This window comes from Melozone crissalis, unplaced genomic scaffold (assembly GCF_028551555.1).
Source record: "Melozone crissalis strain CALT ecotype California unplaced genomic scaffold, PUWL_Pcris_2 ptg000036l_1, whole genome shotgun sequence".
Classification (NCBI taxonomy): Eukaryota; Metazoa; Chordata; class Aves; order Passeriformes; family Passerellidae; genus Melozone; species Melozone crissalis.
The window spans coordinates 20,473,173-20,488,070 of NW_026535814.1; the positions used below are offsets into that span (position 1 = coordinate 20,473,173).

Genomic DNA, 14,898 nt, shown 5'->3' on the forward strand with positions numbered 1-14,898 from the left:
AAACCTCCAAAGAGCAGGGCATTAGGGACTCAGGATTTCATTTTATCTTCTGCTGGTGTCTGTGTTGAGCAGTAAAGATGGCAAATTATTTGCAAAATTATCAGGCTCCCTCAGTGCCTCAGCACTTCTCAAGGGAAATAACGTGCTTAGAAATACAGATGACACCAAGATTAACTTCCAGTGCCTGAAAGGCACTTGCCTGCCTGACCTGAGTGCAGACCATGGTTTTGCCAAGTGCCACTCAGCAAATGAAAATGCTCATGTGAAGCTCCAGACATCAGCTCAGACACCTCAATGGCATTTCTCTCACCTTGTCCATGGGAAGGGTGAACTTCACTCTCCAAAACCTGACTCTCAGCCCAGCAAGGCAGAAAGACTTCTAAAACTGACAGTGGGGCTGTTTGTATGGCTGACAAAATCTACTCCTTGCAAAAGTAAACAAAATATTCCCCATGAAGGGAAAACATTGGATTTTAGCCCTTATTATTTCTAAAGATGCAATACAACTGTGTGAAACCTGGTTTCTGTGGATGAATTTTGTCACGCTCTCTCAGGCCTGGCAGAACACCTTGTATCTTGTGTCTGGAAGGCCCTTAACTCACTGGTCCTTAATTCTGGGGGTCTCAAAAGGCAGAACTGAATCCCAGGAATTCAGTGAAATTCCAAGACCCTCTTGTCATTCCACCATGGGACCAGCTGCCCCAACAGCAAGGACCTCTGCACAACTCAGAGGTTCCATTTTTGTCTCTGAGTTCTACAGAAGTCTAAATTCACCTTCAACAAAATGCTCATGCTCTCAGCTCAGGGCTAAAACCTGAACTTGCTGAATCAAAAGTTTAAAGGTTTAGAAAAAAGTAAGCGGAAACCCTGAAACCCTCCTCATGGGCAGCTTTACTGCTGACATCCTTGCAAACAGCATCTTCTCCACCTAAAAAAGTGGCAGCACTTACACAGACTTAATGTAGTATTTTACCTCTCTGTGATGGACAGTAGTGTCTTTATGGATTAAAATGTTTATTCTTCTAGCCAGATCCATTGGGATGATGAAAAGATGACTAAAAGATGTAGAGTGAGAAAGCAACTAAGTGATAAAATTACCTGACTGCTAACATTTCGCCATCCAGGAGCAGATTTGGGTTAGCAGTGCTAGGGGGAAAAAAAAAGAAAATAAAAAAAAGGAAAGCAGAAGATAAATAGAAATTCATAAAACTTTCATTCCAAGAGGTGCTCCCTGTGATGCTTGTGCTGGGAAAAGGAAGGTCAGTACCTGCCCTGGCTCCATCTGGCAGGGCCCACAACCCAAAAACATCTTGCTGGGCACCCTTGGGAGCTCATAAGAGCAGGAGGAACCACTTCATCACAAACACAGAGCTGAAATCTGACACTCAGTACCACACAGCACTGCCGGGGCCAAAAATACAAGCTGTCAATACCAGTCTGAGGGAATACCAGCAGAAGGGCCATTTATTATTTCCCCTGTTTCTTCTGCTCTTTCCCTAAGTGCCCACTCCTGGGCACTGTCAGACTGTGGTGAAACATCTCTGTAATTCACTCTGGCTTTTTATGGAGACTTTCTGGGAGCCAAGGCTGCAAATGCCACGGAGGAAAATGACGGATGCTGCAGGCTTTAGGAAATTAACCATTCTTTGATTGCTTGCTTAGCCGAGCAATTTGCAGCGTGATAGACAGAAATTATATCATCCAGTGTCAATTTGTCTATTCATTTTTCCCTCTCCACATGCTTCCTCTCCTTGATTGAATAATCACTAACAATAATCACAAGCATCTGGGGGAAGGAAGTACATCCATCAGTTTTAATGTCAGCAAGAATGAAGGCTGATTCCTCCAGCATTCACCACAGCTCTGCATCTTCAAAGTCATTTACATTCTCCTTATACCAGCACTAATACCCAGATTGTATTATTTCTGTTACGTACTCCCATTTCAGTTTATAATCTAGGAACAATAGAATGGCAATTGGGAAAATACCCAGTTTCAAAAAATAGATGGTTGTTTCATCTGCTATCATGGATCATCATAAATATTTTTACATCTATGCTTTAATTCTCTGAGAATATTGATGGAAGTGTAAGCTTGAGAGTCTGAGGCTGAATAAGACAGGCCAGATCCAAAGAAGATGATTTTCTATGAAGGATGAAGACAGTAAAGGACAGAGCTGTTAGGAAGGTGTAAGTAGGAAAATCCCAGGGATTGCAGAGGCTTTGCAAGGGCTGTCTCTGCACAGTTTGCTACTTGCAGTAATAAATTACCTTACTGTGTCTAGATATTTTGTAGACAACTGTCCAGAACATATACTGAATATTCAGTGATCAAAACACCAAATTCTCAGTTTGTATGGCTGCATAACTCTAAATATACTTTTATATATATATATATATATATATATATATCTGTAAATGATGCTCTATCATCACATAATTCCACAGTGACATTCTCTAGTTTTGTGAACCAATTTCTACCAGCTGAGCTTCCAACTCCCCCTGTTCAGGGACACAGAACAGCAGAAAATACAAAATCAGTGTGAAGGCACAATAAGAGGCCCAAAAATTGCCTTTCCCAGAAAACTGTTAAAGTGATTTGTTTATTCAATAGAATTAAATCATCTTTCAAACACAGTGACACAGACCAAAAAAAAACCAGAAAAAAAAAACAAACCCAAAAACCCCTGATTACTGTTCTAGTTATGGCTTACAGCAATTGATAGGCTTTCTATCACAACCATAGTACAGCTACAGAAACAATAATAAGCCAAAATTACAAGGTGTAAGGTCGACAAAATAAAGGTCAGCCAAAGGACACAAGACATTAACATCATCATAAAACCAACATGAACCCTGCATGGATTTCTCCACCCTCACTGCCACTGCCTTACAGAAACAACAAACATGAAACAGCTTTATTTTTGTCATAGCCCAAGCTCCCCTACAATGGAGACACAAAGTTTTACTCCAGTATTCCCAAAATAAGCATTTGTTTCCCACCAGGTGAAAACCAGGGAAATACTCAACAGGCAGCAGTTGCTCAGTAAATTTACATGGGCTCAATGCAGAGGTTTGATCAGGAACCTCGTGACTGACAGCAGGAGGGCCCAGAAATGAAGAAAAGTCTCCATATTTTTGTCCTGTCTCAGAGAGGGAAGGGATTTTTCTCCCTCTCCTCATCTCCGAGGGGACAGGCTCGAATGCACACCTAAGTGTGTGTCACACAATGCCAACAAATAGGGATTAATTCTGCCTGTTCCACACTGATAAGAAGGCAATAACCAGAGTCTTCACAAGCTGTAGGGAGCACTGGAGATACTTCAGTGTCTTGGTCCATCAGTTTCAGGTGCAACAAACATCTCAAGATAAAGCCAACGCAGTATCTGATTTTTCTGGCTTAATTTGTCACTGTTTTACATGCTAACACATTTTACAGTGATTAGTACAGTCAAAAATGTACATCAGCTTACCCAAAGATCAAACACTGAGAACATCTATGGCTTCTAAATAGAAAGTCAGACACATTGGTAACATATTTACATCTTTCAATCCTTGAAGCACTGAGGCAGATTTGTCTTACTTCAAGCTTCCCACTGTGGCCCATTTCTGATGTTTCTTGGGTGCTCAGGGCTTTGGGGAGCACTGGAGGTGCTGACAGCCTGGGATCCAGGCTCCCTCAACCCAATGCCTCTCGTACATTTGGATTTCTCTTAAGTTTATTTTTAAAAGCATTGAAGTAAAATTTCGTTGAATAGAATCAGTTTTTGTTTTTTTTTTTTTTTTAATTTTTATTTTTAATACCATGCAGACAACACGGGATGCCAAGCAGGATCACCCACTTTAGACAGGATGATAACAAGACACAAAATGATAATAATCTGGGTGGGTTTTTTGGGAGATGCAGGTTATTGGCTTGGCTTACAAGCACTGATGTAAGGCCTGAATTCTCTTTCAGCTGAACCCAAACGTGAATATTGTGGTGGCTTTAAAGGTAGTGGGCTGCATCCTGCCTTCAACACATTCATCTCACTGACAAATTCCATACTGGTAATTTAAAGCAAGCAGAAAAAACCCTCTTTTCCTGAGCCTGTGGTTCACACACATACTGCCAGGTACAGGGGGCTCATGTATGATTTACGCCACCACGATGAAATGCTTTGCATAGATGAGCTTGAAAGGATGAATTGATGAAATCTGGGAGAGTGACAGTCACAACACTTCTGCTTCCAGAGAAGCTTGTTCTTTACTCACACCATTAAAAACATGGTATTGCTCCTGCACTGTATCTAAAGCATATGAAAAAAGTGTATCTGAAATCAAGTGAGGGGGGGAAAAAAGAGGCTGCTCATCTTACCAATGACCAAGGCCCATTTCTGGAGCACTCAAAATTTCCACACACTTCACTGGGTTTTGTAAAGGCCCTAAGCATAAATACTGACTTCCTTATTCCTGGAACCTCAGCTCACTCCAGAATTTCCCAGGGAGCTTGGCCCTTTAGGGACTGCCGAATTTTGCTGTTTTCTTTTTTCCTATACTTGTGAAAGCTCCAAAGCTCTCTGCACTCTCAAATGAGAGTGAGGTGGGGGAAAAGGCCCATTTCAGAGCATTTCACATTCACTACCCTGGCAGACAAGTGGACATGCCAGAAGATCAGAAAGGACAGATTCCCCACCTCGTTTCCCCCCAGCCACAGCAGGGATTGCTCCTCGCTGCCAGGGAGGGCTGAGCACCCACGCAGCTGCGTCAGCACCAGGCTCTGCCTCCAAGGCTTGAGCAGCCCTTCCACTGATTCACCAAACACCCACAGAGGGGCTATTCTTGGAGCTGATTTCCTTCCATCCACTACATCTGGCCATCCCGAGTCACCTTTAATTCATCGTCAGCCGAGCCTGCAAGAGGGTGGATTTTTCAAGGCTGGAGGAGCCACCCCTGATTGCTGCAAGCTGTGAAACTTCTCCTGTTCTCTCTGCTGTGTTATTCCAGGGCACTAAAGGCTCTGGAGCAGAGTTGTGCTTGCAGCCTCCTGTATTCCCTTGACATTGTTTCTCAAGGAGACCACAGACCTGCTCAGCACGGTGCCTCTCCTCCTTGAGATAGCAGCAGAAGGAGCTGCTGCTGCCATGGCATGGTTCTCCCTTTTGCAATTCATGAGCTGGCTTTGACAACTCTGCTGCAATCACAGGAAATATGCTAAAATATTATAATGGCCCTATCGCCATTGAAGCCATTCTGTCCAACAGCAAAGTTGGATTTCATGAATCAAAAGCAATCAGCTAAACTATTCCAGCTAAATACTTCCTTCCCTTTGATGACAGCACTGGCAGATTCATAAGCCTCCTCTGTTGACCCGACAATAAAGTCAAAGCAATCCCAGTTATCATTTCCAACTCAACTTGCCTTGCCAGTGTGTGCAGTATCAGGAACTTCTTAAGGGATTCTCCTAAATAATGTGAGGGATTGGGGATTAAACCATAACATTTTCTCTCTGCCTTTCTCAGGCTTCACATCCTCAGCAGCAGAGCTGAGATTACAGCTCAAGCTCAGGATGTGGTACCAGACAGCTGACAGCCTTTCTTCATGGACAGATCAGAATTATTGGTGGGGGGGATTTTTCTGGGAAAGCACAACGTGCTACACACATCCTTTACTTGCAGCAAACACACCTGACAGTCACTTCTTATCACTCATCTATCCCATTGTTCAGAGGTTAAGATTGGACATTTGGAGCTTAGACCTCGTGGGAGAAGGGAGAACAAAAGCAGCCCCAAAGTCAGACAAATGATTGATGTCAAAAGAATATTTTCTTATGCTCAGCACACAAAAGAATGATGGCAGAAACCAGGGAGGGTCCTTCTTTCTGCAAAAGCCCTTCTACACATGGCATTTCTGACAAATGCCATAGTTTTGCAATCATTTTTTGAGCAACACCTGAAAAATTAATCAGAAAGTGAACATGTTGCAACATGTGTTTCATCACCAGGACTATTTTATATATATTTCATTAATAATCTTTCTGGCTTCCAAATCACTCCTTAACTGTACAGCTATGTACACCTTCACAGAAATATCTGGGCCTGTTTCTGCAGTCCCTACACAAATAAAATACCCACCCACCTTAATGGGGGCTCTTTTCAGATAAATGTGGCAAGATTGGGCCTTTGGTGCATATGTGCAAGTAACCTGCACACACTTCTTAAAATCATTAAAAAAATATAGTAGCTATAGATTTATAAGCAATCAAAATCTAAACACAGTAACACTGCACTTATTACAGTGAATTTACATTGCTGATTTATATGAAGCAAACAATGGAAAGGAAATGTCTGTGACTCTGCATTTACAGATTAACTGTAAATGCAGTTTTGCTTATCCTTTTGTCTGTCCAAAAGGATTTCTTGCAACTAAAAAGAGGGATTTGCACTATTTCTATCAGCATATGGATGCTTCTCAAGTGCTTTCCCATCTTTTTTGAAGTGCCTTTTACAACGTATCAGACTCCTTTCAGTTGATTTTGTTCACTTCCATCACCACAGTAAAGAAAAATCTCTTACTAAAGAAGGTAACCTTAGCAGAGCAGCAGCAGCAAAGCAAACCTGAAGCCACTACTAGCCCCAAACTCAGGCAGAATAAGGAGTAAGGGCTCTAAGTACCAGCTTCAGTGTCATTACTGTTATCATAAAACTCAATGCACAGCAAGACGGCCAACCTGCAGTGTCACATTGCTCTCTAAATAGCACTTTCATCACAGCACTTCATTGTCAAAGCCCTTTGCACACAAATTTACAGAACACAGCAAAGACAAAGATCTCTTTTGCATATTGAGTCAAGGAAACCATTTCACCTGCAGGTTGATGGGGGTGCTGCCTATTTCACAGGTAGACAATATGAGGGAGTGCTCAATAACACACAGTGTATCTCTAAGACCTAAAACACATCATCACCACAAATAATATATTAAGCTTAAGCACTGGTCCTTCACTTGCCCCTGGCTGGTGTTTCCCAGGTGAGTTCTGACACCTTCATCAAGGATATGGGTTGCTTCTAAGGCAATCAAACCTCAAGAGTGCAGTGTAAATAAAATGCACTCTCACATACCACCCAGGTCACTGCTGGCCAGCAGGGACTTTTGAAGTGGTGACCAGCATGCTTTCACTTTCTTTGTGATCATTTTATCTGTAGTGTGAGCAACTTGCAAAGCTCTCAGCATAGCACAGAGGCTTTTAAAAGAAGCTTTGTGCATTCATGCATTACAAAGTCAAAATCCAAGTCCATATTTGGATTTAAACCCTCTCCCCGCCAGCCCCCCACAAAAATAAAATATCCCTCATACAGAATTTTAAACTTCAAGTCCTTGATCAAAGATCTTGCAATCTACATAAGACAAGACAAGGCAACAGACCTAGTGCTTCAGACTAATAACTTAGACAGGGAAACTCTGTTCATTTAGCTATGCCAGCACAGCTGGAATAGCAAACCTCACCTCCTGTGTCTGCTGTCATGCCAGTATGAAAGAGCAATTACCAGCAGCCTACTACAACAAAATAAACTCCAGCAGCTTCTGGCACCTTTTCTGCTCCAGGATTTTGTCAACTATAGCAGGTGAAAAATTAGGCTTGGCATACCTGGTAGAGCTACACTGATGACATTTAAAGAATACACCACCAGCCCTTTCACTATCCTAATAACATTCTCAATATACAAAAACGCCACATTAAGACATTTGACATTTCAAGATGCATAATTTTAAAATAAGCATCATAATCTAAGCCACAAAATAACTTCTCTGAATTTTGACTTCATTTCCTGACATGAACATATTACAGATACCTGAAAGTGTTAACTCAACCTGTACAACAGTGAATCAACATTCAGATACTTTTACAAAGTCTTTAATAAAAATCAACGAGGAAATGATTTTTTTTCTGTTTTATACTGAACCAAAAAGTCAACTTGTAAAATATAACTATGTAATCCCCTTGCTCTTCATCTCAAGAAAACCTTGTGAAGGAGCTTGTTTCTTCAGCAAGGACTCCAATGTGATGCTGAGATGGTGGCTGTGGGAGGAAGTGCACACATTGCCATGTGTTAGCCAGAAGGAAAGCATCACAGACAGGGAGAAAGGAAGCACAATCAGCAGAGGAGAACAGAAATGCAAGGCGCAAGAAGGAAGAAGAAACAATCTCTAAAACAATATCACAACATGATTCACACAGTTACCTGTTGCTGTGAATGGGAGTTCAACATTCTATTCTATCTTGGTTGAAAAAATTCATAAAGTGATTTTGTTTATTCCTAACACAACTATCTGCTATTTTTGATCAACACTTTGTGACATTACAGAACAAAGATTTTAAGTTATATATCCCCATTAAGCTATAATGCTAAAGAGTATTTTCAAAAATCTAAAGGCCAGAGAACAGAGTGTTCAATAACATCTGGCAATACCCCAAGGTACTCGATTCAGAAACCTATGTAAAGTCATATAATCTATGCTAAAATTCTCCACCTCTGTTTTTCCTCAAAAGTTTGGTGCTTTTCTCCATAGTGAAATGATAACTATATTAATGTGCTCTATTTATCTCTAAATGTATTGTAAATGTGCTTCTTGTCTGACTTGCTTTCCAGGACAGGGTGTACCCTGGGGCACAGGAGTTTTTGCTTCTCCTACACTGTTACGGACCCAACTCTGCTAGCAGGAAAGATGCTGGTGTCCTAGATCTTATGGGATGCAACGCCTTGAGGAACTTTATATCAAACAATTATTGCATAATCTCGGGGTGTAACAAAACCTCCTCCACCATACACAGGCCATCGAGCTCCCGCCACACTCTGGCAGTGTCCCCTGTCAGCTGCAGGTCCCTGTGTGAACCCGCAGGATCCCCTTGCTGTGCATGTGGAGGAAGTTGAATATCTCCGAGGGCATCGCGTGGAAGCCGGGGCGAGGCTTCACATTGTCGTAGTAGTGGTGAGTTATAAAAATCCCTGAGGGGTTCATGGGGAAGGCCCAGAAGCCGAAGAGGTGCACCTCCTCGCAGAGCTCCAGGGCCGCAGTCACCAGGATCAGCCCGGTGCTGACCCGCTTGGCCCGCACGCCCTGGCCGAGCCAGTAGCGCGAGACGTTGATGAGATACTGGGGGTGGAAGTAGTAGACGGCCTGCTGCGACTCGAAGTCGTCTAGCACGTACTTGACGCGGATGGACACGTCCGTGTTGCGCGTGTTGTAGAAGGCCGGCAGCAGCACGGAGGCGTTCTCGTACACCTGCAGCACCTCGTAGAAGGGCTTCCTCCACTTCTCCAGCTTGTGGAATCTGCAGGGGAGAGGGTGGGAGCGATTGCCACGGTTTGACGCTGGCACAAAGCCAGCGCCCCCCATGAAAATACATTCTTTCTGGTTTCTGCTGTGAGATGTGAGCAGGAATAAGCAAAGCAGGCCCCTACTTAGAAACAACGAAAACTTTATTAACTAAACTACAACTATGTGTAAAAAGAAACACACAGGGAAAAATTAAAACCTTCTAAAACATTTCCTCCTCCGCCCACCAAATTTCTAATACATCTATTTCTTAAATTACCAACTCCGTCCGTCATTACTGTTTAGATAATCAATTCTCAGTTCATCAAGAGGAGAGGAGTCCCTCTTGTGCCATAGGCTTCCTGAGGAAACACTGTTGAAAATCTGAACATCTATTGGCTTTACCACTTCATATCCCAGAAAACTTACTTCTTCTCAAACCATGGCAGTGATGGTCGGCACATTCCCAGCAAGAAACCCCCCCGCAATGGGCTTTTTCTGAAATATTTCTGGCACAGGGATAATTGAGATGATCCTTCCCATTGATAGCTTCCCGTTATCAACGGGAATGTACTTGGATTTGTAGCTACAGCATCAGTATGAAATGTAGGGTAGAAATTACATACTTCTAAAAAAGTATAAAAAATATAACTTTTTAAAATTTGTTTTTAAAAATTAAAAAAAATTGTAAAATTAAAAATAAATCATAATAACTTCATAATAACATCACAATAACTTCTTAACCTTGTGGCCATTTCTGATGGTGTCTCGCTTCCCATGGTATTATTAGAAGTACGTAATTTTTCCAAGCTACGTGGTGCACTGTAGAAGGATTCTTAGCAGAACAAGGCCATGCTGTGCTCCTCCATGGACAACCCTGGCCTTCAGATTACAGAGTTACTTTGAAGACCATGTGCTGTCTTCAGGAAAAGATAGACCATGAACTGTCCTCGGAACAAGACAGACCATGTACTGACCTCGAATGGATCCAACAAGGAAGAATGAGCATTGTGCCAAGATGTACTAGATGCCAAGCACGTTGTGGGAAAATCTTAATTTGGCACACCTTAACTAAAGATGCTTATAGGTGTGACAACCAATCATTAATTAACATGTATGTGTAACTATAGTTGCTTAACCAATGAGCATCAAGCACTAGTGGTGTGAGACAATGTATAGAGAAGAATAAATATGCCAAAGTTGGTGAATAAAGGAGAATGACAGGTAGCCACATTGGTGTGATGGTTGTTACTCAGCCAACTCTCCTGTCGAGGACCCTCCTCAGTGCACCCTGCAGTGCAGGGCTGTATAAAAAAGGGGCCAATACCAAAGCTAGCAAGTGCTTAAAATGTCTTACTGTAACATTTTTAAAAGAAATCCAAAGTCAAACAAATTATTTTATGTTGCTTGAGGAAAGAAAAACATCCCCCTCCTTTGAGAAAGGAAAGCAGTAATGAGCCTTATGGTCCCAAAAATGTCACTAGGTAAGCATTAGGGCATTTACAAATTTAAAATTAAAATCACCTAGTCAGTCCTGTCTACAGTAAAGTTTCACTGGCATTTCTTTAAAACATGTGACACTGTGTTACTTTATTTACTTGATGATCTTAATTTCCCAAAGTTGATGACTCTGATTCCGTGACTTCAGCATTTCAGGTGGGATCCAGTTTCTTTCACCCTGAATGTTTCTAAGATGTTTGACTGGGGCTTGCAAGCAGAGCAGGGGAAGGATGGCTCTGTTGTTTTAATTTAATTTTAGCTCATTGCCTTTCCATTTTCTATTGTCAAAGTGCAGGTTTAAGTGTTTAACACATTTCTACAACTTGTTATTTATTCAAGTCAGAATGAAATGTATGATTCATAGTGATGGCATAAAGTAGGATTTGGTAAAAAATTCTGTGTAACAGAATTATATTTAAGGTAGATTTGGGAAATCAAGAAAAATGAAAATACAAAAAAACCAGAAATAACCTCTCAGTGATTATACTGGGATTGACAGTCACGACATCTGTCTTCACCCCAACGTCCATGAAGTATTTCTCAGATATAGGAGGCAAATTGCATCTATGAAAAAGAGAAATCAGTAAGAAAGTTTAAAAATTTATTTCACCTTTTCAGGACTAGTAAATAAAATTTATTTAAGCATTTCTGCCAAGCAACAAATCTAGAAGCAGAGTGAGAATTTAAAATTGTATCTAAACAGGTTGATGCCCAAACTGTGCAATAATCTAACAAGTTCTTGAGGCCTGTGTGAGGACTTTTCTTGTTCCCTCACCTGAGAGAGATGAGTCCTCTTTGCAGGTGTAGCCAAGGCTCATTTTGCCTCCTTAACAGCAATTTACCTATTTACTCCTGCAGTTTAGGATGCAAAATGAATTGAAGCTCCAAGGCCAATCAGCCTATAAAATCAAAGGCTTGCTGAGCAGTAGCTGAGATGCATTCAATAATTAATAAACTATATCTAAAACACTGCCTTTAAGATGCTTCAGTTTATACCCAGGAGAATTTAGGGGAAATGTTCCACAAGAGAGAAATCAATCCAGACCTAATTAATCCCAAACTATCTGCTTCACTTCCTTTTCCATTTAAAAGCATCTCCCAACATGGTTTAATAGCAGCAATTCTGACTCTACAAGTTCACCATAGGACATCAAAGTTATTGGAAGCAAACTTGTGAGATTTGCAAGCCTTGACTTTGCCCAGCCTCCATTCACCTTGGCCTTGTCCTAGATACATCATCTCACAAAATTTAGAGTATCTCTCAAGAGATGCTGAAGTTACTGAAATGCACACTCACAAATTATCACGCTGTCTTTCCTTCCAAAGGAAATACAGCTGAAAAAAAACCTTCAGCATGTGTTTTCAGGGATAAAATGTGTGGTCTGGCAACTGGTTTTACACTCAGTTTAAGCTAGAGTTAGGCACTAAGTAACACTTTGAAAGCTTTTTGAAGTGACCTGCAAGCCTCAATTAAAACCATCACTGTTAAGGCCCCCCACATCTCAAAAATACTGCTGTGCCTAATTCTCAAAGTTGTCCTTATTTCTGAAGAACAGGGCTGAGCAAAAACTGTGATGGGATTTAGGGTAAGAGATGCTTACTGTTTTCACAATACCACAGTTCAGCTGACAGGATAATTTTTCAGTCAAAGAGAGAGGACAGCTTGGGGAGCAGAAGAATGCACAAAATTCCTCCAAAGTCCTTCTAACACAAAAGGTTCACATCCACCTTACAGATAGTCCATCTTCATCTGGCCAGAGAATTGGTTTTGGCTATCCTTTTCACAGACAATGCCATTTCTAGGACTTCCTTCTGCTGGGTCATGCCACCCAAGTCCTTGGGCACCCCCAGTACCATCTAGCATTGGGCACTGTGCTTATTAGATAATACTTGAGGAAGGTTTTCATATAATCAGCTTCAATGTTTCTGAACAGGAAATTCACACCAGGATTAAGAGTGACTGAATTTTTTGAAGGTGATAATGCCTTATAAAAACGGTCCCATCTGCACAAACTGTATTTTGTCACAAGACTCCAAAAACTCATCCCCACCAAGAGCAGTCCCATCTCTAAATTCACAGAGGTCCCGTCTGGCCAGTAGATGGAGACAGACAATAACTACTGGTATATGCAACTCTGGTGTGTATTTGATATACTCTATTGTAGTATAACTGATTGCTTTCAGAATTTACTTCACAGAACAATCCTGGCTGCATGCGGCTGGCCACAAGAAAAGATTTCCCCAAGTGTCCTGAAGGTACTGCTGAATGTAATCAGGGCTCCATAAACACTTGTGAAATGTTTTATAAAATTTTACTGGTGGCCAAGATGATGATTCCTGATAGTTTGGTGGAGTGGTGACTGGAAAGCAGATATGTTCAGACCTGATCTTGAACACAAGCTTTACTTTAAAACTGACCTTGAGTTTTAAAACACTGGCACATCTTTTTGCATAATCCACAATTTGGAGATGGTGAACCAGGGGTTTCTTTGGCACTGATATATTTATTCATATTCCGGTTCTGACTAAACTTCCATTTAATTGTTACAGTTACCAAACGCAACCCAGTTTCTAAGTTCTGTAATAATCTCCTCTTTTTTTCACCAGTTTTGGTACCATCCAAGGAAGAGCAGCAGTGGTAGAACAGGACCTCTACTAAAAGTCCTTAATCATAAATGAGATTTGCCAGACACATTTCAGCTTCTGCTTGCCATCTCCGTGTGTCACATGGGCTGCTCCTTTCATCCAGACTTGCGGTTGTGATCCAGCACAACAGCAGTGAATCTACAGTAATTATTTAATGCATATGGAATACACTAAGCTTTTAAGAAAGAAGTTATGTGGAGCCTAGACTTTCTCACAGACTTTTTTTTCATTGAAAACTAAGATAATAATTTTCTGTAAAGTTGCAATAGGAGGCACAGGAGTCTGAAAATAATGAATCCTGAATGTAAAATTTTCTCATATGATGTCAAATTGAATTAAGACTGCACTGAACCAAAATCTGATCTAATTTTTGCTGGTGTGAAGTCAGAGAAATTAATTACTTTATGCATGGTTATTCTATACTGACAACAACATACCCAAGATCAGAAAATAGGCCAACTGAAATAAAGAGATTTTTCTTTTCTAGAGAGCAAGTCATGAATCTGTGAGCTAGCGGTCATATGCCATGACCCAGGCAAAGAGCTTAACAGGATTTAGAGAGGGATTAGTCATGCATATGAATAACAAAAAAAAATCTTTCTCATATATATTAAGGATTATAAAATTGCTGCTAGACTCTCTTATCCAGGGACACTCATCGTGGGACATCCCAGTTTATGCAAAACCTGGGTAATTCCACATTTAGTGAGGAGCAGTGAAGACACTTAACCTTTAAAGTTATTCTGGTGACTTTGGAAGCCCTGGATAGATTATTGATTACAATAAATCCTGTTATTGAGCACCTGAGCTCTGCACCTGTCCAGAAACACACCTCTGAGGCACATCAGCAGTGAGCTATTAACATCTGACCAAGCTGCTTGGCACTCAATAGAGGCTGTACCTCTGGCTCAGATCTGCTCCAGAAAATTATGCCCAGGTTCATAGGACACTGCTTATAGGGTAATATCCATAGAAGGATAAATCCGTAACCTCAGTGGCAGGGAGAGAGCATCAGACTTGGCCAATAAGTCAGTGATTAACCCCACGGAGTTTGGGAGAAGTAATTCCTCAAAGCTTAATAAAAAAAAATATTATAAAGAATGATGTTTTGGGGTGGTTTTTTGTTGCTGTTGTTTTGTTTTTTTTTTTTTTTTTTGAAAACCAGCTTTTTGTGCAAGAAGTAGGCTTGACACAGCCAATTTAGCAAATGTCATGTTTCCATGCGAGAGAGAATAGCTTCTCAACGTTCCATTTGTCATTGGAAAAGGCAAAAAAAAAAGAGGAAAATGGATCTGTGGTGGTTACCGAAACACGAAGTCTGCACTGTCAATCTCCCGGCCACATCTGCTGTTCTTCAGAATTCCTCCATTCCCAACCACTGCACACCTCTTGAACTGGGAGCGGTGGTACGGCATGTCCTGCAGCAGCACGGCAAGGAAACAGTTAAAGACCCCAAAA

At 41.3% G+C, this 14,898-nt stretch overlaps 1 protein-coding gene across 2 annotated transcripts in view; it reads right to left on the reverse strand.

The window, feature by feature from the left end:
• Window positions 1–4,676: 4,676 nt before the first annotated feature.
• Window positions 4,677–14,898, reverse strand: part of ST8SIA5 (ST8 alpha-N-acetyl-neuraminide alpha-2,8-sialyltransferase 5) — a 69,487-nt gene continuing 59,265 nt past the window's right edge. For both annotated transcript variants that reach the window (XM_054283332.1, XM_054283333.1), the window contains 3 exons: window positions 14,746–14,858; window positions 11,266–11,358; window positions 4,677–9,310 (listed from right to left, as the gene is read on the reverse strand). In XM_054283332.1, coding sequence (XP_054139307.1) covers window positions 8,848–9,310; window positions 11,266–11,358; window positions 14,746–14,858 — 669 coding nt within the window. In that variant the 3' untranslated portion in view covers window positions 4,677–8,847. The remainder of the gene's footprint in view (window positions 9,311–11,265; window positions 11,359–14,745; window positions 14,859–14,898) is intronic.